The sequence below is a fragment of the Leucopleurus acutus genome, assembly GCF_964270905.1.
Source record: "Leucopleurus acutus genome assembly, chromosome: 9".
Taxonomy (NCBI): Eukaryota; Metazoa; Chordata; class Mammalia; order Artiodactyla; family Delphinidae; genus Leucopleurus; species Leucopleurus acutus.
Genome location: NC_139144.1, coordinates 102,550,987 through 102,576,420, shown reverse-complemented (window position 1 = coordinate 102,576,420; position 25,434 = coordinate 102,550,987). Strand labels below are relative to the sequence as shown.

The 25,434-nt window shown below is 40.3% G+C and overlaps 1 protein-coding gene across 3 annotated transcripts in view; it reads right to left on the bottom strand.

Annotated features, from left to right (window-relative positions):
* Positions 1-773: 773 nt before the first annotated feature.
* The window catches only part of LOC309966193 (GTPase IMAP family member 4-like), a 43,523-nt gene continuing 18,862 nt past the window's right edge, over positions 774-25,434 (bottom strand). Inside the window, exons 1-4 of one of the 3 annotated variants that reach the window (XM_082846162.1) lie at positions 23,211-23,333; positions 6,170-6,268; positions 5,029-5,082; positions 774-2,588 (exon numbers count right to left, since the gene is read on the bottom strand). In XM_082846162.1, the coding sequence (XP_082702288.1) occupies positions 1,663-2,588; positions 5,029-5,068 (966 nt within the window). In that variant the 5' untranslated portion in view covers positions 5,069-5,082; positions 6,170-6,268; positions 23,211-23,333 and the 3' untranslated portion in view covers positions 774-1,662. Of the gene's footprint in view, positions 2,589-5,028; positions 5,083-6,169; positions 6,269-7,956; positions 7,973-23,210; positions 23,334-25,434 lie in introns of those variants that run through there. The other 2 variants (XM_082846164.1, XM_082846163.1) reach the window with 2 other exon arrangements.

Below are 25,434 nucleotides of genomic sequence, written 5' to 3'. Positions count from 1 at the left end.
AATTTTCTTCGTATTAAGCCTGTATTTACTTTTTCTTGGGAGGTGTATGTGGTTATTTGGTTAAATATTTGTTAATAGAAGGTTGTAATACAATAGCACATTAAATTCATATCTCAGAATTTTGACTACAACGCCGATGATGAAAACAGTAGAGACAGAGATCACCCACCTTCTGCAGAGTGAACCCAAATCTCTCTACTCAGAGCGACTACCTCTAAAGGAGTCATGTGCTTCTTTGCACGGTGCTTCTCATATGCGTGAGCCTTTGCTGATTTTTATTAAGTGTACAGTCTAAACTCCTTTGTGTTTGGGGGAAATCATGGAGAGACATATGCCCTAGTTTGAGCAAAATGGGTTAGGACATGGAGAAGACGATTTTAAGGTGACAGAGCAAGGAGAGTTGGCATAGGTCACATATGACCACCAGAACACGTTGGTAGAACATGGAAAAGTGCTTTGGGGAAGCCTAGAAATTATTAGGTGAAGAGTACTCAGTAGAAGAGTAGAAAAGGGATAGGGACTTAGCTATTTTTATCCATATATTAAAAAGAATTGTTGCATCAGGAAAGCCACAAAGGTCTCAGAAACGTAGGTCACGTGTAATTTCTATCAACACATAATGAATGAGACCAAGGGCAATGTAGTCTCTGACTGTCAGAGGTGTTGAGAATGTGGCTGAAACCTTCCAGGGAAAAGGAGAAAGGGAGAAGTCTAGAGGGTAGACCAAGACTACTTCCAAAATCATCTTGAACTTTTACAAAAGACTATAATTCATCCCTGTGCTCTTAGAAGAAATAGTGGTAGTATTTTCCAAAAAAAAAAAAAAAAAGATTCCATTTTGTACAAATATGAGAGAACAGAAAAGTTTTATTATAATAACAATAAGCAAACAATTCAACTGGGTGGGACAGCAGTTAGTTTCCCAAGAAAAGGAGAGAACTGGTTATACAGCAAATTGGTTGGCGTTGGTCAAAGAGTTTCTACAGATACATCTGAATATACCAAACATTGTTCTCTTATCTGTTGAATCTCTATCTTTCACTCTTTCTTGCATTTCACATAGTTGAGTTCTGAAAGATCTATCTTCCAGACAACTCTGTTCCTCAATGGGCAGATGATAAGGAACAATTGAGTCCTTCTGTAAAATTGTAAGTAAACAAATTTCCATTCATCTACAAAGAATTCTACAAACATCTCCATCTATAAGCTTAACTAATGCAAAGAATTGATCTTTCTCATAAACTATAAGGTTAAGATGATCACTGTGATTCTGAGGGTAAAATAAGTGAGACGAAACCACAGGGGGAGATTACCTACCAATCTAGAAAGAATCCAGAGGAGAAACATTTACTAGGGATAAACAGAGAAAGCTTGGGGTCATTTTCTTTGGTCTCCTGCATTCCTTCTCTCTGTGTCTCTGAGAAAGAATTCACAATTAGGGAGCATCAATACGTTGTGCTTTGGAGTTTCACAGATTGAGAGTTTGTCCCTCCCCTGTTAAATCAATCGACATATACCAATTCCCAGCAGTGAGCTTTACTCTCCTTAGTCCTGAGAGTCTGAGAGACAGAAAAACGAGAATGCTCTGACTTACATGGGGCAGGGCCAGCTGAAAATATGCAGGAAGTATAGACACATTTTCATGAAGTTGGATCTTAATGTTTAATCCTTAAACAGAAAGAAAACAAAAGAAACAATCTTCAACAGGGCTAAGATGAATTCAAGTATCCCGCTCTGATTCTCAACTTCGTGTCTGGCATTTTGCTGCCTTGCAGCACAGAAAGCCTCCCTTTCTGCCAACTGCCTCCTCATTTGCATCCCTTGCTTTTGCTGTTCTAGTTCATCCTCCAGGATTCTGATTTTCTCTTCGTACTCCTGTCTTATCTGAGCTTTCTGTCTCTCTAGCTCTGCTCTGTAATTTTCTTGTATCACTAGGATTTGTTTCTGAATCTCCACCTCGACCTTTTGATACATGTTGTTCGTGAAGCACCTGCCTTTGCACTCTGCGACCACGCGCTGAACTAGGACCAGCAGCTGCTGCCTCTGGTCCTCCTGCTCAGCTCCCGTCGCCCTGTTGTTGAACACACAGTAGCGGTCTCCGAACTTGTCCATCAGCTCTCGAATGACTTCTGGAGCTTCCTTTAAGTAATCACGGAAATCGGTGCCTTCCAAGTCATCTTTCCGGGTGAATAAGAGAATCATGTGTTTCCTAGCTCTCTCTCCAAACATTTCCAGGACCTTTTCCGTGGCTCTCTGCTCTTCCGGCGTGTACCGGCCCAGTGGGATGACGAGGAGGAGAGCATGAGGCCCTGGGGAGGTCAGGACCATGCAGCGAGCAATCTCCTTGCAAGTGTCAGCATCCTGTACCTCTGTGTCAAAGATGCCTGGCGTATCCACAACAATGACTTCCCTCCCGTTCCAGGTGCTGTCTCCTTTCTTACAGGACCTGGTGATGGATACTGCAGAAAAGCCCGAAGGAAACACTTTCTTTCCGAGGATGCTGTTTCCTGTTGCACTTTTTCCTGCCCCAGTCTTACCCACTAAGACGAGTCTCAGTTGTGAATCTCTGGGGTCTTGGTTTCCAAGCCCTGGCACAACAGGAAACAAAAGCCGTAGTGTTAGAAGGAACTTCAACCGTCTCCCCTGCAAGGCTCCTGCCCACTGGTGCCCTTCTCTGTTGCCTGCTAGGGTCCTCCGCACTCAAGGGATGTCTATAGAAAGCCCTCTGGGCTCGTGTTCCTCTTGCAGTCTTTGGGGACTGCCCAGGTACTTTTCAGCATCCCCCCTGAGCTTCTTACTGTGACCTTGTGTAGGTAAGTAGCCCACAGAGGAGGAAACAAAATGGTTAAGAAGAGAACTCTGAGCTGCTACTGGTAGCTGTTCTTCATAAGATAACATAGGAAGTAACACAAAATTGACGTTGCGTATTTTACTTCCTAGGAAAGTTCGAAGTTAATAATCAGAGCAGCAGAGCACAGCAACTGAAACCTTAAGTAACATACTAAGTCATCTGATAGCTCTTTCCGTGTTTGTATTCAGCAGGTCTCTGCATATCTCTTTAACGTGTCTATAAAGTCAAAGTCTGCCCGATTTGTTAGGCATAGACCCAGGACCGGCGGGAAGAGAAATGGCAATCACGTTTGAGAGGCTGTTTTCCCGAGAAGACAGACCCTGTCAGCCGGCCCTTGAATTAAGACTGATTCCTGCGTGAGGAATCCTGTGTTATAACTACCTATTTCTGCTTTGAGACAATCCATACATTATCCCGCTTACACCCTTATAGACACTGTTACAAACTCCAATTCGTTTTCAGAGCTATCATCCCCAGTCACCCAGTTCCTCAGGCTAAAAATCTAGGCATCACCCTTGACTCCTCTCTTTCCCCTTCTTTCCATATCCAACCCATCACCAGGTTCTCTTGGCTCCAAATCCGTTCGCTTCTCTCTATTTTGAAGATCATCATACTAGCCCAAGTTACATCCCCGTCCATGCCTCAGTGGTCTCCTAACTGGTCTCTCTACTTCCGCTTTGGCCCTTTCAGTCTATTCCGTAAAGTGGAATAATCTTTTAAAAATATCAATCAAACAGAAGAGGGAAATCGCAGAACCTCCCACTGTGGCTTCCACAAAATCTGTAGTTCATCCGCATCTCCCACACACTTTATGGCGAAGCGTTTGCTGATCCCTGGATCCCTAAGGCAGAGTTTCTCACATTTGATAACCAGAATCCTGGGGTGAAGGAAGTAAATTTCCCAAAGCTGAGAACACTGGATACGGATGGCTAAGATTACCTACGGAAAAATGTGGATGGGAGTTCAGACTATTATGTAGTTAGCATCACAATGGAAGATTCCAACCTAAGGATATCCTGAGGGCATTGGTTGACCTTAGAGACAGGACGTAGGAAAATCATGGCTGGCGAGATAAAAAGGCCCCAAGGGCCAGTGCCAACACTGCAACAATTGGCCAGTGTTGACAGCAAATGGACGGCGATCTACGATAGGTGGCAGACACAGCCATGAATTATTCCCTCTCTGTACTCATGCCTCTTGGGAATGTGGATTTGCAGCTACTCTCATCAAGAGGCTGGGTCCGTTTCTCCAACCCTTGAATCTGACTGGGCCACGTGACTTGCTTTGGACAGTAAGATCGTGAAAACATGATCAGGCAGAGACTCCAAAAGTGCTGACTTACTGTAGTTTGCCTTCTCTTCCTGCTTTTCGGAACCTTACGACTGCCCTGGACTAGGCTACTAGATGAGGGACACAAGGGCCTGTTATCCCTGTCCCCCTGGTCTGCTCAAGAGCTTGCTAACTACCAGACATGTCCATGAGGCTACCCAAGATTATCCAGTTGCATCCTGAACCACCAGCCTACCACACATGCATGAGTGAGTCTGGCTGAGATTAGCCAAGTTGATCCAGACCCAAAGACTGCCCAACTGACCCAGAAAACCAAGAGCCAGCTAAACGGTTGATGTTTTAGGCTCCTAAATTGTGGGGTGGTTTGCTAAACCAGCAGAAGCTCAAACGATATAATCAATGTCTATGGATAAGGGAGTAGAGGCAGGGTTATGTGAGGAATGGAGTGATCAGTCTGTTGAATTTGTTGGTTATAGTGAGGCCACTAGCAGCAGGGAATTTAAGGAACTGAATGAGGAATTAATTACATCCACGTTCCTCCTTCCCAATCCTCTCTTGGGCTGAAGAGAGGGGCAGAGAAACAATCAGGGAGGCTACAACCCACTGTTCTGGTGTGTCCACGCTGTAGGAAGTAGCACATAAGAAACCTCACCAAGTCCGGATCAATCAGGATATTCTAACTCTCTTCCTCTTAGCTGTTTAGCTACATCACAAGAAGAAGGCGTAGAGGGTCGAGAGAAATGAGAGAGCAGAGTAAACGAAGGGAAAATAAGAAATGTGGTTGAAAATGTTTTGCTCTTGTGCAGAGGGGGGCTGACTGACGGGACAGGAGAGACCCAGCCCTCCTCCCCCAAGCCTGGCCGGCCTAGCCCCGAGCAGCCTCTCACCATGGCTGGTCCTGGAGTTGCTGGGGTAAAGGGCTGCCATTGTAGTTTGAATTCCTGGAAATAAAGAAAAACAACTATGTCATTTCAGGTAAATGGAGAGTAACTGGAAACTGGAAATGTCAACCTCATGTAACCAACAGTTTCTTTTTCTTTTCATAAACATGCTTGCTACTCGATTTCTCTTCCTCTATTTCTCAATACTTCTCCATTCTCTGTTTTCAGTCTCACTTTCAGATTGTTCATTTTTCTTTGCACAAATGTAAGTGCTTCAGGGCCTTCCTCGGCACTGGTTCTGGGTGCCCTCGCCCACTCTCTTCAGTGAATTATTGCTTTGAATGCCATTTGTATGTAGCCTGCAGCCTAGACCCTTCTCAGAGTTCCAAACCTTCAAATCCCATTCAACTTGTCCAGTTGGCAACTTTATGGGCATCTCACAGAGAACTCAGACAAAATGGAGCCCTTGGCCTCCATCCCCAGCCTGGTCCCCATTTCAGTAAACGGCACCCCCAAATGGCTCAAGCAGAATCTTGGGGTCACATCCACAACACCTCCTTCCTCACTTGCTCATCGGTCTGTCACCAAATCCTATTGATTTTACTTCCAGAAAATGCAAAACTCTCCATTTCTCCGCATCTCCATGTTAATCCAACCCACTGTCATTTGACTGTAAAGGTCATAGGCTCCCAACTGATACTGCATCTTCAATCCCTTCTCCACTCAATAATCAGACAGCTTTTTAAAACTGAAATTTGATTTTTTTTTCCTTGCTTAAATTCCCTAATGGATTCCTTTTGCTTTTTATTGTTCAAATAGTTGAAAACCCTTGGAATGGTCCAAAAGGCCCTGCATGATCAATTACTCTCTCTCTCTCTTTCAAAAGACTTGAGCCATACTGGTCTCCTCAATGTCCCCTGAATCCTCTAAGCTCCCTCCAGCTCCTAGACCTTTGGGGAATATTTCCCCCTCCCTGGAGCACTCCCACACCCATCCAATGCCCAGCTCATTTCTGCTCAGCCCTGAGGCCACAGTGTTCTGTTATTTCTCCAGAGAGGGCTTCTCCATCCCCATCACCAACCAACAAGTTAGCTCTGGTGTGGAGTTTGTGCTAGCCACACTCCAAGGGTTTCTACAGAATACGTACCACAATAGGGAGTTGTTCGTCTGACTTTTTTACTGTCTCCTCGTAGACTGTAAGCTTTGTGATGGTGAACCGTCTGTGTCTTGTCTGCCCCGTTATTCCCTAGGGACAAGCACAATGTTGGACAAAGCATGGATCTCAATAAGTATTTGTTAAATAAATGAATTGATTAAAACAAATCCCCCTGATTCTTGCTTTCTCTCTGATTAAGCTTTACGTCCAGCCTAATCCGGCTTGTGAAAAAGATTATCCTTTCCTTATTTTTTAAAAACTTAATTAATTTATTTTTTGGCTGCATTGGATCTTCATCGCTGTGCGGGGGCTTTCTCTAGTTGCGGCGAGCGGGGGCTACTCTTCATTGCAGTGCGTGGGCTTCTCACTGCAGGGGCTTCGCTTGTTGCGGAGCACAGGCTCTAGGCACGTGTGCTGCGGTAGTTGTGGCACGTGGGCTCAGTAGTTGTGGCTCATGGGCTCTAGAGCTCAGGTCTTGTAGTGGTGACACACGGGCTTAGTTGCTCCATGGCGTGTGGGATCTTCCCGGACCAATGATTGAACCTGTGTCCCCTGCATTGGCAGGCAGATGCTTAACCACTGTGCCGCCAGGGAAGTCCCCTATCCTTTCCTTATTAACAACACCTAGCATCCTTGAAACACGGTAATACGTTTTAAAGGTTTTCTTTCATTGCTACCTACTAACGTTGGGCAACGGAGAAAGCCATTTGAAGAACTCTTAGCAGATCAGATTTTAAGTAGGACAGGCTGAAATGCTAGTTGTTAAAGAAAGCGTGTCTGATAGGAAGCCAACAAATACAAATTTCAAACACTGTTAGAAAGACAGGCACTTCCTCTGAAAGTGGATTAGGAATAAGAAGTAGGAAACAGCTTCTTGTAAACTGGGAGGAGAAATCACAGAATTTAAAAAAAATCAGCTTTGGTCACATAGTTGATGTTGGTGATTGATTTCAGGAGAAGGAGTAAGATACCAGAACTAGGAAAACAAAAGGTTTGGGGTGTTTCTTAAACACCATTAAGAATGGTGTTTCCATTCAGTCTGTGGACTTCCTCTTCAGCATTCTTTAATGCTGTTCTCTTTCTCCTAAATCTGATGTAAAACCAGAGGTCTGAACTTCTCTCCATACTGACACTGGATGGCTGAATTCTCCTCCTACTGCCTAAGGAAGAAGCACCCATGCATCCCCAGATTCTCCTGAACTGTAGATAGTAACATGGGCTGGTATTTCCCTCCTCCTATCTCCTAAAAGGTCCCCTTCCCCAACTCTGGGTGAAGTCCACGGCAGGACTGTTCCTGAGGAGGAAGGTCCAAAGGGGCAGCTCTGAGCAGATCATTAACTAGGTAAGAGAGTCTTGGATCCTGACCGTGTGCTGGCTTTGTGACACGGGGCTGCTGACTGCGCCTCTTACATCTCCTAGTGCTCTCTTCACCACCAGCTCCCCACACAGCTAATTCTGTCTGCTCAGCCAACACACACCGTGAAAGCTTCAACTTTACTTATAAATTCTATCAATGGTGAAAACGATCATTTTTTCATACAAGTATCCTCTGAGCAGTGACTGCTGAAAGAGTTATCAATTTGTAGAGCTCAGCCTTCAGAACAGATTACTGCCTAAAATCAGCAAAGACGGGAAGCAGGAACCAATGAGAAATATATTCTGAGAGCAAGTTTGCAGGGAGTTTTAAGCTATAGATCCAGAAGAGAAGTCCCCCCTCCACCAAATCACACATTTCCCTCCCTCTCTTCCCACCCCCACAAACACCCCTATTCCCTTACCTAAAAAAATTCTGGGTCCTGCTCCCTCCTCTGACTTTGAAAGCAATGCTAAACCAGGAGTCGACACTAAGCTATCAAGAAGCAAGAGGAGAGAGGAAGTGAGGGGAGGAGCTGTCCAAACGTGCTCATGCAAGAGACCTGCCCACCTTATCGCCTAGCAGCACCAGAACTTCCTGCAATGATGAGATTGTTTGGTGTGACTCCGTTCGGTAACCCTGAGCCACATGGGCTATTGAGCTCATGAAATGTGATGAGTGTGATTGAATTTTTAATTTTATTCCATTTTGATTAATTTAAAGTTAAATAGTCACATCTGCCTAGTTGCTACCATATCAGACCATGCAAAGACTCTATAGGGAGGGAAGAAATATGGGTCATGCTGTGAAGTTTGAGAAAAAACCACTGGGTCAAAACCAGAGAGTTGCCACTCAGAGTGTGGCCAAGACGGTGGAGTAGAAAACCCTGAGCTCACCTCTTCCTATGGGCACACCAAAATTACAGCTATTTAGAAAGCAATTATGACCTAAAAACTAGTAGAAAAGATTTCTCACAACTAAAGATATAAAGAAGGAACCACAAGACAGATAGGAAGAGGTATAGTCAAGGCCCACACACCTAGGTAGGTGACACATAAATGGGAAGATAATTACAATTACAAAGGTTCTCCCCAAGGAGCAAGGGGTCTGGGCCCCACCAGGCTCCCCAGCCTGGGGGATCCTGCACCAGAATGACGAGCCCCCAAAATATCTGACTTTTACGGCCAGAGGGGCTTGCACGTGGGAGAGCAAGAAGGCTGTGGGAAACAGAGACCCCATTCTTAAAGGGCACGGACAAAATCTCCATGCTCTGAGACCCAGCATAGAAGCAGTAATTTCAAAGGAGCCTGGGGCAGACTCACTGGCTGATCCTGGAGAGCCTCCCAGAGAGGCAGGAGGCAAGGAGGACTCCCCTAGTGACATAGACTCTGGCAGCAGCTGTTTTGGGGAGTTTACTCTATGACAAGGACACCTGTCATAGAATGGAGTCTTCTCCATTCTTAGAGTCTTCCCTCTAGCCTATTCCTGCCAGGGGCTTACCTGCCCACCAGCCAACTGGCACCAGTCCCAGAGCCTCCCAAACCAAACAGCCAGCCATGAGAGGACTCAATGCCACTCACCAGGAAACTGGCACCAGCCCTGCACACTCAGGCAGCCACCCCAAACCTGGGCCCACCCACCAGTGGGCCAGCACCAGCCCTGGAGCACCACAGGTCCCACAGCCAGCTGCACCCAATGCCAGCCCCACCCAGCAGCAGGCCAGCAGCCAGAGCACAAGCCAGGGCCTGGCAGCCAACAGGGCCAGAAAAACCTACAAAGGATCTACACAGCAAGGTTCTGGTTCAGATTTAATGGAGAGATCAAAAGCTTTACAGACGCGTAAAAGGGAAAAGAGTTCAGCACCACCAAACCAGCTTTATAACACATGTTAAAGGAACTTCTCTAGGAGAAAAAGGAAAAGCCACCACTGGAAACCAGAAAATTACGAAACAGAAAATGCTCATTGGTAAAGGCAAACATAAAGGTGGGAAATCATCTACGCACGAAGCTCGTGGGAAGGTTAAAAGAGAAGAGCGGTAGAATAATTTATATCCACAGTAAGCACTTAAGGGACACACAAAGCAATTAGATGTCAAATATGATGTCAAAACAGTAATGAGAGGAGGAGAGTGAAAAGCAGGGATTTAAAAATGCGTTGGAAATTAAGAGATCAGCAACTTAAAACAATCATATATATATATATATATATATATATATATATATATATATATACACCTCATGGTAACCACAAACCAAATATCTATTATAGATACACACACACACACACACACACACACACACACACACACACACACACGGAAAAAGGAAAAGAGAATAAAGAAAAAGGAATCCAAACATAACACTAAAGATCGTAATCAGATCACAAGAGAAGAGACAAAAGCAAAAGAAATTTATAAAAACACCTACAAAAACAACACACAAACAATTAAAAAAATGGCAGTCAGAACATACATATCAATAATTACCTAAAATGTAAATGCATTCAACGCTCCCATCAAAAGACACAGAGTGGCTGAATGGATACAAAAATAAGACCCATATATATACTGTCTACAAGAGACTCATGTCAGATATAAGGACACACACCAACTGAAAGTGAGGGGATGGAGTCCCTCCCATCAGGAAGCTTGCACAAGCCTCTTAGATAGACTCATCCACCAAAGGGCAGACAACAGAAGCAAGAAGAACTACAATCCGCCAGCCTGTGGAACAAAAACCACATTCACAGAGATACAGACAAGATGAAGAGGCAGAGGACTATGTCCCAGATGAAGGAACAAGATAAAACCCCAGGAAAACAACTAAATGAAGTGGAGATAGGCAACCTTCCAGACAAAGAATTCAGAATAATGATAGTGAAGATGATCAAGGACCTCAGAAAAAGAATGGAGGCAAGTATTGAGAAGACGTAAGAAATGTTTAACAAAGACATAGGAGAATTAAAGAACAAACAAACAGAGATGAACAATACAATAACTGAAATGAAAAGTACACTAGAAGGAATCAGTAACAGAATAACTGAGGCAGAAGAACGGATAAATGACCTGGAAGACAGAATGGTGGAAATCACTGCTGCAGAACAGAATAAAGAACAAAGAAAGGAAAGAAATGAAGACGGCCTAAGAGACCTCTGGAACAATATTAAACATGCCAACATTCACATTATAGGGGTCCCGGAAGGAGAAGACACAGAGAAAGGATCCGAGAAAATATTTGAAGATTATCATTGAAAAGTTCCTTAACATGGGAGAGGAAATAGCTAGCCAAGTCCAGGAAGCACAGAGAGTCCCAGGCAGGATGAACACAAGGAGAAACACTCAGAGACACTTAGTCACCAAACTGACAAAAATTAAAGACAAAGAAAAATTATTAAAAGCAACAAGGGAAAGATGACAACACACAAGGGAACTCCCATAAGGTTAACAGCTGATTTGTCAGCAGAAACTCTGCAAGCCAGAAGGGAGTGGCATGATATATTTAAAGTTTATCAACAGTAAGAAACTACAACCAAGAATACTCTACCCAGTGAGGATCTCATTCAGATTTGAAGGAGAAATCAGAAGCTTTACAGACAAGCAAAAGCTAAGAGAATTCAGCACCACCAAACCAGCTCTATAGCAAATGCTAAAGGAACTTCTCTAAGTGGGAAACACAAGAGAAGGAGAGGACCTACAAAAACAAACCCAAAACAATTAAGAAAATGGTAATAGGAACATACATATTGATAATTACCTTAAATATGAATGGATTAAATGCTCCAACCAAAAGACACAGACTGGATGAATGGATACAAAAACAAGACCCCTATATATGCTGTCTACAAGAGACCCACTTCACACCTAGGGACACATACAGACTGAAAGTGAGGGGATGGAAAAAGATACTCCATGCAAATGGAAATCAAAAGAAAGCTAGAGTAGCAATACTCATATCAGATAAAATAGACTTTGAAATAAAGACTGTTACAAGAGACAAGGAAGGACACTACACAATGATCAAGTGATCAATCCAAGAAGAAGATATAACAATTATAAATATATATGCACCCAACATAGGAGCACCTCAATACATAAGGCAAATGCTAACAGCTATACAAGAGAAAATCGACAGTAACACAATAATAGTGGGGGACTTTAACACCCCACTTACACCAATGGACAGATCACCCAAACAGAAAATTAATAAGGAAACACAAGCTTCAAATGACAAAATAGACCAGATAGATTTAATTGACATTTCTAGGACATTCCATCAGAAAACAGCAGATTACACTTTCTTCTCAAGTGCACATGGAACATTCTCCAGGATAGATCACATCTTGGGTCACATATGAAGTCTCAGTAAATTTAAGAAAACTGAAATTGTGTCAAGCATCCTTTCTGACCACAACACTATGAAATGAGAAATAAATTACAGGGAAAAAAGAAACATAAAAAACACAAACACATGGAAACTAAACAGTATGCTACTAAATAACCAAGAGATCACTGAAGAAAACAAAGAGGAAATGAAAAAATACCTAGAGACAAATGACAATGCAAACATGACAATCCAAAACCTATGGGATGCAGCAAAAGCAGTTCTAAGAGGGAAGTTTCTAGCAATACAGTCCTACTTCAAGAAACAAGAAAAATATCAAATAAACAATCTAACCTTACACCTAAAGGGACTACAGAAAGAAGAACAAACAAAACCCAACGTTAGTTGAAGGAAGGAAACCATAAAGATCAGAGCAGAAATAAATGAAACAGAAAGAAAGAAAACAGTAGCAAAGATCAATGAAACTAAAACCTGGTCTTTGAGAAGATAAACAAAATTTATAAACCTTTAGCCAGATTCATCAAGAAAAGAGGGAGAGGACTCAAATCAATAAAATTAGAAATGAAAAAGGAGAAGTTACAACAGACACTGCAGAAATACAAAGCATCATAAGAGATTACTATAAGCAACTCTATGCCAATAAAATGGACAACCTGGAAGAAATGGACAAATTCTTAGAAAGCTATAACCTTCCAAGACTGAACCAGGAAGAAATAGAAAATATGAACAGACCAATCACAAGTAATGAAATTGAAACTGTGATTTAAAATCTTCCAACAAATAAAAGTGCAGGACCAGATGGCTTCACAGGTGAACTTTATCAAACATTTAGAGAAAAGCTAACACCTATCCTTCTCAAGCTCTTCCAAAAAATTGCAGAGGGAGGAACACCCCCAAACTCATTCTACAAGGCCACCATCACCCTGATACCAAAACCAGACAAAGATATCACAAAACAGAAAACTACAGGCCAATATCACTGATGAAAATAGAGGCAAAAATCCTCAACAAAATATTAGCAAACCAAAGCTAACAATAGATTGAAAGCATTATACACCATGATCAAGTGGGATATACCTCAGGATGCAAGGATTTTTCCATATCCACAAATAAATCAATGTGATACACCACACTGACAAACTGAAGAATAAACCCATATGATCAACTCAATAAGTGCGGAAAAAGCTTTTGAGAAAATTCAACATCCACTTATGATAAAAACTCTCCAGAAAGTGGGCAGAGAGGGAACCTACCTCAACATAATAAAGGCCATATACAACAAACCCACAGCAAACATCATTCTCGATGGTGAAAAATTGAAAGCATTTCCTCTCAGATCAGGCACAAGACAAGGATGCCCACTATTGCCACTATTATTCTACATAGTTTTGGAAGTCCTAGCCAATACAATCAGAGAAGAAAAAGAAAGAAAAGGAATACAAATTGGAAAAGAAGTAAAACTGTCACTGTTGGCAGATGACGTGATACTATACATAGAATATCCTAAAGGTGCCACCTGAAAACTACTAGAGCTCATCAATGAATTTGGTAAAGTTTCAGGATTCAAAATGAATACACAGAAATCTCCTGCATTCCTATACACTAAAAACAAAAGATCAGAAAGACAAATCAAGGAGACAATCCCATTCACCACTGCAACAAAAAGTATAAAATACCGAGGAGTAAACCTACCTAAGGAGGTAAAAGACCTCTACTTAGAGAGCAATAAGACACTGATGAAAGAAGTGAAAGACGACACAGATGGAGAGATATACCATGTTCTTGGATTGGAAGAATCAATATTGTGAAAATGACTATACTACCCAAAGCAATCTATGTATTCAATGCAATCCCAATCAAATTACCAACGGCATTTTTTACAGAACTAGAACCAAAAATCTTAAAATTTGTATGGAAACACAAAAGAACCCGAAGAGTCAAAGTAATCTTGAGGGGAAAAAAAAAGAAAAAACGGAGCTGGAGGAATCTGACTCCCTGACATCAGACTTCAGACTATAAAGCTACAAGAAACAAGACCACATGGTACTGGCACAAAACAGAAATATAGATCAATGGAACAGGATAGAAAGCCCAGAGATAAACCCACACACCTGTGCTCAACTAATCTATGACAAAGGGGGCAAGGATATACAATGGAGAAAAGACAGTCTCTTCAATAAGTGGTGCTGGGAAAACTGGACAGCTACATGTAAAAGAATGAAATTAGAACACTCCCTAACACCATACACAAAAATAAACTCAAAATGGATTAAAGACCTAAATGTAAGACTGGACACTATAAAACTCTTAGAGGAAAACGTAGGAAGAACACTCTTTGACGTAAATCACAGCAAGATCTTTTTTGAGCCACCTCCTAGACTAATGGAAATAAAAACAATAATAAAGAAAGGGGACCTAATGAAACTTAAAAGCTTTTGCACAGCAAAGGAAACTATAAACAAGACAAAAAGACAACTCTCAGAATGGGAGAAAATATTTGCAAATGACACAATGGGCAAAGGATTAATCTCCAAAATATATAAACGGCTCATGAAGCTCAATATCAACAAACCAAATTCAAAAATGGGCAGAAGACCTAAATAAAGACCTAAAGACCTTAATGTCTTTCTCCAAAGAAGACATACAAGTGGCCAAGAGGCACATGAAAAGTTGCTCAACATCACTAATTATCAGAGAAATGCAAATCAAAACCACAATGAGGTATCACCTCAGACCAGTTAGAATGGGCATCATCAGAAAATGTACAAACAATAAATGCTGGAGAGGGTGTGGAGAAAAGGGAAACCTCTTGCACTGTTGGTGGGAATGTAAATTGATACAGTCACTATGGAGAACAGTATGGAGATTCCCTAAAAAACTACAAATAGAATTACCATATGACCCAGCAATCCCACTACTGGGCATATACCCTGAGAAACCATAATTCAATAAGACACATGCACCCCAATATACATTGCAACACTATTTACAATAGCCAGGTCACGGAAGCAACCCAAATGTCCATCGACAAACGAATGTATAAAGAAGATGTGGTACATATATGCAATGGAATATTACTCAGCCATAAAAAGGAACGAAATTGTGTCATTTGTAGAGACGTGGATGGACCTAGAGACTGTCATACAGAGTGAAGTAAGTCAGAAAGAGTAAAACAAATTTCGTATATTAAGGCATATATGTGGGATCTAGAAAAATGGTACTGATGAACTGGTTTGCAAGGCAGAGATGGAGACACGGATGTAGAGAACAAATGTATGTAAACTCAGGGGCGAAAGCAGGAGAGGGGGGCATGAATTGGGAGATTGGGATTGACATATATACACTAATATGTATAAAATAGATAACTAATAAGAACCTGCTGTATAGCACAGGGAACTCCACTTTGCTGTACTGTAGAAACTAACACAACATTGTAAAACAACTATACACCAATTAAAAAAAAAGAAAAGAAAGTGAGGGGATGGAAAAAGTCATTCCACACAAAGGGAAATCAACAGAAAGTCAGAGTGGCAATACTTATATCAGCTTAAATAGACTTTAAAGACTCTTACAAGAGACAAAGGAGGACAATACATAGTGATCAAGGGATTGATCCAAGAAGAAGAAAAATTATTGTAAATATACATGGACCCAACATAGTAGCACCTAAATACATGAAGCAAATATTAATGACATAAAGGAAGAAATTGATAGTAACACAATAATAGTAGGGGACTTTAATCCCCCACTTATATCAATGGACAAGTCATCCAGACAGAAAATCAATGAGGATACACTGGCCTTAAATGACACATTAGACCAGATGAACTCAATGACATATAGAAAGCATTCCATCCAAAAGCCACAGAATACACATTCTTTTCAAGTGCACATGGAACATTCCCTAGGTTAGATCACATGCTAGGCCACAAAACAAGCCCTGGTAAATTTAAGAAAACTGAAATCATATCAAGCATCATTTCTGACCACAATGCTATGAGACTAGAAATCAACTACAAGAAAAGAAACTAAAAAACTCAAATACGTGGAGGCTAAATGATAGTCTACTAAAAACCAATAGATCACTGAAGAAATCAAAGAGGAAATGAAAAGAATACCTAGAGACAAATGAAAATGAAAATATGGCAATCCCAAACCTATGAGACACAGCAAAAGCAGTTCTAAGAGGGAAGTTTATAATGATGCAAGCTCACCTTAGGAAACAAGAAAAATCACAAATAAACAAGTTCACCTCACAACTAAGGGAATTAAAGAAAGAAGAATAAACAAGACGTAAAGTTAGGAGAAGAAAAGAAATCATAAATATTAGAGCAGAAATAAATAAAATAGACTTAAAAAACTATAGAGTAGATCAATGAAACTAAACAATGGTTCTTTGAAAAGATAAAAAAAATTGATAAACCTTTAGCCAGAATCATCAAGAAAAAAAGGGAGAGGGCCCAAATCAATAAAATCAGACATGAAAAAGGAGAAGTTACAACTGACACCACAGAAATATAAAAGGTTACAAAGGATTATAAGAGACTACTATGAACAACAATATATGCCAATAAAATGAACAACAGAGAAGAAATGGAAAAATTCTTAGAAAGGTACAATCTCCAAAGACTGAACCAGGAAGAAATAGAAAATATGAACAGACCAATAACCAGTAATGAAACTGAAGGAGTTATTAAACGACTCCCAACAAACAAAAGTCCAGGACCAGACAGCTTCACAAGTGAATTCTACCAAACGTTTATGAAAGAGTTAACAGCTCTCCTTCTCAACTGTTTCAAAAAACTGCAGAGGGAGGAACACCCCCAAACTCATTCTATGAGGCCAGCGTCACCCTGATACCAAAACCAGACAAAGATATCACAAAACAGAAAACCACAGGCCAATATCACTGATGAAAATAGATGCAAAAATCCTCAACAAAATATTAGCAAACCAAATCTAACAATACATTAAAAGGATCATACACCATGATCAAGTGGGATTTATCCCAGGATGCAAGAATTTTTCAACATCTGCAAATCAATCAGTGTGATATACCACATTAACAAACTGAAGAATACAAATCATACGATCATCTCGATAGATGCAGAAAAAGCTTTTGATAAAATTCAACATCCATTCGTAATAAAAAGTCTCCAGAAAGTGGACATAGAGGAAACATACTTCAACAAAATGAAGGCCATATATGACAAACCCACAGCTAACATCATACTCAACGGTGAAAAGCTGAAAGCATTTCCTCTACGATCAGGAACAAGACAAAGATGCCCACCTTCACCACTTTTATTCAACATAATTTTGGAAGTCCTAGCCACAGGAATCAGAGAAGAAAAAGAAATAAAAGGAATCCAAATCAGACAGGAAGAAGTAAAACTGTCACTGTTTGCAGATGACATGATACCATACATAGAAAATCTTAAAGACGTCACCAGAAAACTATTAGAGCTCATCAATGAATTCAGGAAAATTGCAGGATACAAAACTAATACACAGAAATCTGTTGCATTTCTATACACTAGCAATGAACTATCAAAAAGAGAAATTGAGAACACAATCCCATTTACCATTGCATCAAAAAGAATGAACTACCTAGGAATAAACCTACCTAAGGAGATAAAATACCTGGACTCTGAAAACTATAAGACACTGATGAAAGAAATTAAAGATGACACAAACAGAATGGAAGATAATACTGTGTTCTTGGATTGGAAGAATTAAGATTGTTAAAATGACCGTACTACCCAAGGCAATCTACAGATTCAATGCAATCCCTATCAAAATGTCAACGGCATTTTTTACAGAACTAGAACAAATAATTTTAAAATGTGTATGGAAACACAAAAGACCCAGAGAAGTGGAAACAACCTTTTTTTAAAATTCCTTTATTTATTTCTCTTTATTTATTTTTGGCTGCATTGGGTCTTTGTTGCTGCGTGCGGGCTTTCTCTAGTTGCAGCAAGCGGGGGCTACGCCCCATGTCCCCTGCCTTGGCAGGCAGATTCTTAACCACTGCACCACCAGGGAAGTCCAGCCAAAACAATCTTGAGAAAGACAGTTCTGGAGGAATTACACTCCCTGACTTCAAACTATACTATTTAAAAAGCTACAGTAATGAAAACAATATGGTATTGGCACAAAAACAGACACATAGATTAATGAAACAGAGCAGAGAGCCCAGAAATAAACCCATGCACATATGGTCAAAGGAGGCAAGAATATACAATGGGGAAAAGACGTTCTCTTCAATACGTGGTGCTGGGAAAATTAAACAGCTACATGTAAAAGAGTGACATAAGGACATTTTCCAACACCATATCCAAAAAGAAACTCAAATTGGGTTAAAGACCTAAATGTAAGACTGGATATCGTATAATCCCTAGAGGAAGACATAAGCAGAACCCTCTTGACAGAAATCGCAGCTATATTTTTTTGCATCTGTCTCCTAAAGCAGAGGACATAGTATAAAAGCAAAAGTAAGCAAATGGGACCTAATCAAACTTCAAAGCTTTTGCACAGCAAAGGAAACCATCAACAAAACAAAAACACAACCTAGAGAATGGGAGAAAATATTTGCAAATGATATGACACATAAGGGGCTAATGTTCAAAATATAGAAGCAGCTCATACAACTCGACATCAAAAACAAACAACTTGATTTAAAAACAGGCAGAAGACCTGAATACACGGTTTCCCAAAGCAGACAAACTGATAGCCAACAGGCACATGAGAAGATAGTCAACATCGTTAATCACCAGGGAAATGCAAATCAAAACCACAATGAGAGATCACCTCACACCTGTCAGAATGGCTATCATCAAAAAGAACACAAATTACAGAAGTTGGTGAAGATATGGGGAAAAGGGACCCCTCCTGTACGTAACTTGGTGCAGCCATTGTGGAAAACAGTATGGAGGCCCCTCAACGCTAAAAACAGAAGTACCATGTGACCCCACAATTCCACTCCTGGGTATATATCTGAAAAAACAAAACAAAAACAAAAGCACTAATTTGAAAAGATACATGCACCCCGATGTTCACGGCAGCATTATCTACAATTGTCGAGACATGAACGCTACCTAAGTGTCCATCAACAGATGAATGGATTAAGAAAATGTGGTATATATATAGACACAACGCAATACTACTGAGCCATAAAAAGAAAGAAAATTTGCCATTTGCAAGAACATGGATGGACTTGGAGGGTATTATGCAAGTGAAATAAGTCAGAGAGAGAAAGACAAATACTGTGTAATATCACTTATATGTGGACTCTAAAAACTACAACAAACTAGTGAATAGAACAAAAAAGAAGCAGACTCACAGATACAGAGAACAAACTAGTGGTTACCAGTGGGGAGAGGGGCAATATAGAGGTAGGGGACTAAAAGGTACAAACTAGTAGGTATAAAATGAGATATAAGGATATATTGTACAAAACAGGGACTATAGCCAGTATTTTATAATAACTATAAATGGAGTATAACCTTTACATATTGTGAATCACTATATTGTACACCTGTAACTTATATAATAGTGTCCACTAACTATACTCCAATTAAAAGAAAACACAATGAGATATGACCTCACACCTGTTAGGATGACTACATCAAAAAGCCAAGAAATAACAAGTGTTGTGAGAATGTGGAGAAAAGGGAACCTCATGCATGTCGGTAGGAATATAAATTGGTGCAGCCACTGTGGAAAACCAAATGGAGGTTCCTCAAAAAAATTAAAAATAGAACTTCATATGATCCAGCCATCTCACGTCTGGGTATTTATCCAAAGAAAATGAAAACACTAACTAGTAGAGATATCTGCACCCCGATGTTCATTGCAGCATTATTTACAATAGTTAAGATATGGAGACAACCTACGTGTCCACTGATGGTTGGAAGAATAAAGGAGATACACACACACACACAAATAGTATTCAGCCACAAGAAAGAAGAAAATCATGCCATTTGTGACAGCATGGATAGATCTCAGGGCATTAGGCTAAGTGAAATAAATCAGACAGAAAGACAAATAGTGTACAAACTCATTTATATGTGGAATCTAGACAAACTAAAAGCCAGGCTCATAGATACAGAGAACAGCATGGTGGTTGCGAGAGGCGGGGGCTGAAGGTGGAAGTGGGAGAAGTGCGTGAAAGGGATCAAAAGGTAAAAATAAGTAAATAAATAAGTAAATAATAAGTAAATAAAATGCATACTCGTTGCAATGTGTATACACATATATAAGCTCATTACAGGCTCATATATAAGCTCACATATATACGTCAATACCAAGCTTAGAAATATTATTTAACTGATTATTGAATCTACTGAAAAAAATGCATGAATTTTATTTTATGCAAATTAAAATTCAATAAAGCTGAAAACTGCTGCTTGTCCCGTACTGTTTCCTGGGATGCCTGTAACATGCTGTATATTATGTGTTGCAAAAAAGGTTTGACATTTTTGAGAAAGATATGTAGAAGCATTATCGGTTTTTATGTTGTCGGGAATTTCCGTAACAGCAAAAGCTTCTAATAAATGAGTTACTACAGCATCAGCTTTTTCAGAAGATAATGGAGGTGCCCATGAAAAATGAGAGTAGGTATCTACAGAATGATGAATATATTTTAACTTTCCAAAACCAGGATATTGAGTTACATCCATTTGTCAGATAGCATTAGCAGATAAGCCTTTAGGGTTAACTCCAATATTCAAACAAGGTTGATTAATGGCAGCACATTGCGGGTATGTACAGAGAATAATTTTTGCTTGTTTCCATGTAAGATTAAATTTATTTTTCAATCCTCTGGCATTAGTATGATATCTGTGATGTTCTGCTGTAGCTAATTGTACAGTACCCACTAAAGTATCAATAAAATCATTTCCAGCTACCAATGGGCCGGGTAAATGAGTATGAGCACGAGTATGAGTAATATAAAGTGGTGCAGTACGTAGTCTAAGTATCTGTTGTAGTTGCAAAAATAAAGAGTGCAGTTCTGATCCATCATTTGGATAAAAGCGGTCTCAATATTTTTAACTGTAAATTCCACATACTGTGAGTCTGTAATTATATTAAGAGCAATTGGATAATCTTGTAACAATAGTATTACAGCAAATAGTTCTGCTTTTTGAACTGAAACATATGGAGATTGTAATACCTTTTGATCATGACTGTTAGCATATCCTGCTCTTCCTGTTTTATTGGCATCAGTAAAAAAGGTTGGTCCTATAACAGGATCTGATTGAACTATTTTTGTCAAAATCTGATTAGTCTTTTTTTAAAAATTGTAAACGTTTATCAGAAGGATAATGATTATGTATTTTGTCTATATAATGAGCACAGGCCATTTGCCAGTTATCCTCCAGCTGAAAAAGAGTTTGTATTTTTTTTGTTTGAAAAAGGGATTATAAGTTTATGTGGGTCCTGACCACATAATTGTCTTAATCGTAACCTACCTTTAATAATAACATCAGCTATTTTTTTGTACATAAGATTGTAATGTTTTTTGAGCTTTATGAGCTAAAAATATCCAATTTATGAGATTACTGTGTTGTTGTAGTAATCCAGTAGGGGAATGAGGAGTATGAAATACAATAAGTCGTAAATGATCCAGAGATTCAATCCGATCCAATTGTGCATCATGTATATGTTTTTCTATCCATTTAAGTTCTTGTTCCGCCTGGGGAGAAAGTTCACGGTGACTATTCAATGCTGGATCGCCTTCCAAGGTGTGAAATAAATTTTGTAACTTATAAGTAGGAATTCCTAGGCTAGGATGTAACCAATTAATATCTCCTAGTAATTTTTGAAAATCATTTAATGTTACAAGAGAATCTCGTCTAATTTGTACTTTCTGAGGAATAATCTGAGTATTGGTTACAATTTGTCCAAGCTATTGCCAGGGAGCACATTTTTGAATTTTTTCAGGAGCTGTCTGTAAACCCCATTCTTTAAATTTCAACTCTGCTTGTTGTAACATCTGCTGTAATGTTTGCTGATGGGGATGAGCAAATAGAATGTCATCCATATAATGGAGACTACGTGCCTCAGGATACATGTGACGTAATTCCTCCAAAGGCTGATTAACAAAAAATTGGCACATAGTTGGACTATTTAACATCCCCTGAGGGAGAACTTTCCATTGAAATCTCTGAGCTGCATGTTCTTGATTTAAGGCTGGTACAGTAAATGCAAATCTTTCACAATCTTGAGGTTGTAACGGTATAGTAAAAAACAGTCTTTCAAATCTATAATCATAAGTTCCCAATTGCGAGGGAGCATTGCAGCAGGTGGAATTCCAGGTTGTAATGCCCCCATTGGTTGAATAATCTCATTAATTTTTCGTAAATCTGTCAACATTCTCCATTTTCCTGATTTTTTCTTGATTATAAAAACAGGTGAATTCCAAGGGCTAGTGGATACTTCAATATGTCCTGCTATTAATTGTTCTTGTACTAATTGGTGTAATGCTTGTAATTTTTCTTGAGTTAAGGGCCACTGCTCTGTCCATATAGGGGTATCCTTCAACCATTTTAATGGTAATGCAAATTTTCGAGCAGTGGCCCCTATCCTAAATTTGGATATCCAAGCCCAGTATAATCTTTCCCTGTTTTAGTTACATGTTGGGGTTCAGTAGCATTGTTTTTATTTTCTTCCAATTTAGCCATCAAATTTTCCAACTTTGAAAGTATATCAGAAATCTCATTCTGTTGAGAAAGTGGCATTTCACTTTGTTTGCTAGCTTGCTCCTAACCTTTATCATCATCAGAAAAAGCCCCTTCATCACTGGAATCCGAAAAATCCTCTCCTGTCTCGGACACAAGGGGAGGAGGAGGCGGAGGAAGGTCCTCTATAGGAGACTCACGGGGCAGAGTACGAAAAGCAGCAGTGATCGGGAGCAGGATTCGGACGCTGAGGACGCGCCCCATATTTACTTTCAGTTTCAGATTGTAATGGTTCCAGGGCAAGGGAAATTAATTTACAGAGAGACCAAACACGGACAGATATAAGGTCTCCATGCTGATGAGCTCTTCTTAAGGTTCGCATAACCTGTTTCCAAACTTTTAAACTCAACTGGTTATGACTAGTAGGTTGAAACCAGTAACAATATTTACGTACCAGCGCAAACAATTCATCAATTCATCAAAAGATTCTGGTTTCACTTTCACTCCTGAACTCCGTAATAACTGTTTCAGGAGTTTAATGTATTGAAATTCTACTGAATGGGAATTCCCCCTTTCAGTTACTCTACTGTTGCCGAAGGTTTCGCTCTGAGCGGACCAATTTCCCCTTCGGTCCCGCCATCACGCGATTACTTACCTTCAGGTCCCTGTTCGGGCGCCAAATGTTGCAGTTTATCTTATGACAGGGTTTCCGAAAGCAACCTCATCACTCGAGATGAACTGTGCCGAAGCTCAGCAGTAGAGGGCTGCCTCTCGCTCAGGCAAAACAGCGCCGTCTGTCCTGCTGTGGTAGCTTTTATTTAAGCATTATCTATGTTTACATCTTAGGACTTGTTTTCTTAACATTCCAGAAATGCCAAAGCAGCAACATAGGCTTCTATCGATTATACAAGCAACAGTGGGCTTTCTTGAAGACATGCCGTGCTACGCGTCCTTGAGCTCAGAAGCGGCACAAGGACATCTCCGTGTGTTCCCATCGTTCTGATTATACTAAAGTAGCACAAGGACGTTTCCTTGTGTTCTGATTATACTGAGGTCATTTCATGCATCAGTGCCCAAAGTATCCAGGACTGCCTGCAGTCCTGGCTTATTCGCCCGCCCTCGGTTTGCCGAGGGGTGCCAGCCCCTTGCCTTGCAGAGGGGCTCTGGCCTATGGGTCACGTCTCCTTTCCATGGCCTCAGTTATTCCACTACACTTTGAAAGCCTAAACTTTATAAAGAAAACTTAACAAGTCAATTTTTTATCATTGCCCATTTGGAAGTAATAGCAACTTGAAATTTGTCTTAGAATTTCTCTATTTCCGAGTTGCAAATGGCCACAAATAATTCTGTGTAAATATAAATATGTAAATGTTGCTCATTCTCTCTCATTACATTTTACTTCTATTTAACAGGAGATCAGGGATTTCAGCGTCCAGATAGCAAACTGGCCATATGCCAAGCTTTCTGGATAATGAACTGAGATCAATTATCGACCACAGACGTTCTCTTTCTGCAAACCCTAATAAAAACCAGGATGCCATAGACAATTAGGAGTATAAGTATCAGAGTCAAGAGGTTTCAACAGATTTCTGGAAGGATGCATCGGAGCAGAACACCCACGGCCAACATGGCCCCAGAGAGGCTGTCCTGAGGTGCCCTGAGGTGCCGCGGACGTTGACGGAAGCACCTCGGGGAGGTGGGCTTCAGAAATTTCCGCTCCAAGGGGATGGGGCTGTAGGGCTGAAAGCAGGGCATTCGTGGAAGAAGTGAGTATGAGACACACGATCCAGTCATCTCCTCACTTCCCCCTCATTCAGAACCTCACACTTCAAGGTCCCTCTTCCCGAGTGGGTAATTGAAGGAATCTCCCCTAAAGGTTAGAGCATCTCCAGAGAAAATCCTCTGCATTCTGGCATTTTGCATTCCCTCTACATAACAGCCTGTCCTGCGGTCACCTCAGGTGAAGCCTGCAGTCGGCACCCTCACTCAGACGTGGAACTTCCAGGTTTTCTAATGATTTATTCCAAACTACGAAGAGGCAGTCAGGGAGAGCTGCTGTTTGACGAAAAACTGCGATATGAGAGACAGTTGAAAGAGACAACGATAAACAGCAAAAATAACCCCACAGGGAGCCATACACACAGGAAACAAAACCAGGAAAAGACTAACCGAACATAAAAATCAACTTCTCTTTCAGATATCTAGATTACTAATCCTCCCACTGAAATCAACAATACTGAAAAATATTACACACATTTTCTTAAAAGCACAGGTGAGCAGGCAAGAAAATAACCTTTCTCAGACGTGGAACTAAGTGAGGGTGGGCAAGTGGAGCACAGCAGCTAGCTGTCACTCTGAGGATATTTCACCAGCCCTGGAGAACTTAAAGTCTGCTTCTCAAAACTACATTGACAACAAAGACTGAGAGTTCTTGCCACCAGCACAACCTCACTAAGAGAATTTGTAAAGAGTGCTTGAGGCAAGAGGAAAGTAATCACAGATAGTAAATCAGAGGTTGAAAAGAAAGAAAGAAAGAAAGAAAGAAAGAAAGAAAGAAAGAAAGAAAGAAAGAAAGAAAGAAAGAAAGAAAGAAAGAAAGAAAGGAAGGAAGGAAGGAAGGAAGGAAGGAAGGAAAGAAAGAAGGAAGGAAAGACAAAGAAAGGGAGAGAAGATAATGGTAATAACTTCTAGGGCTTAAAAAGGAAAAAAATACACAACAATAATGCATAGATGGGGTGGAAGGTGGGAATGGAGTTTAAATGTTCTATAGTAATTTGTTGTATAAGAGGAAGGTTAAAATATAGATTCCTTTTAGACTTTGTTAAGAATATGTGTTGTATGAGGAATATAGCCAATATTTTGTAATTACTATAAATGGC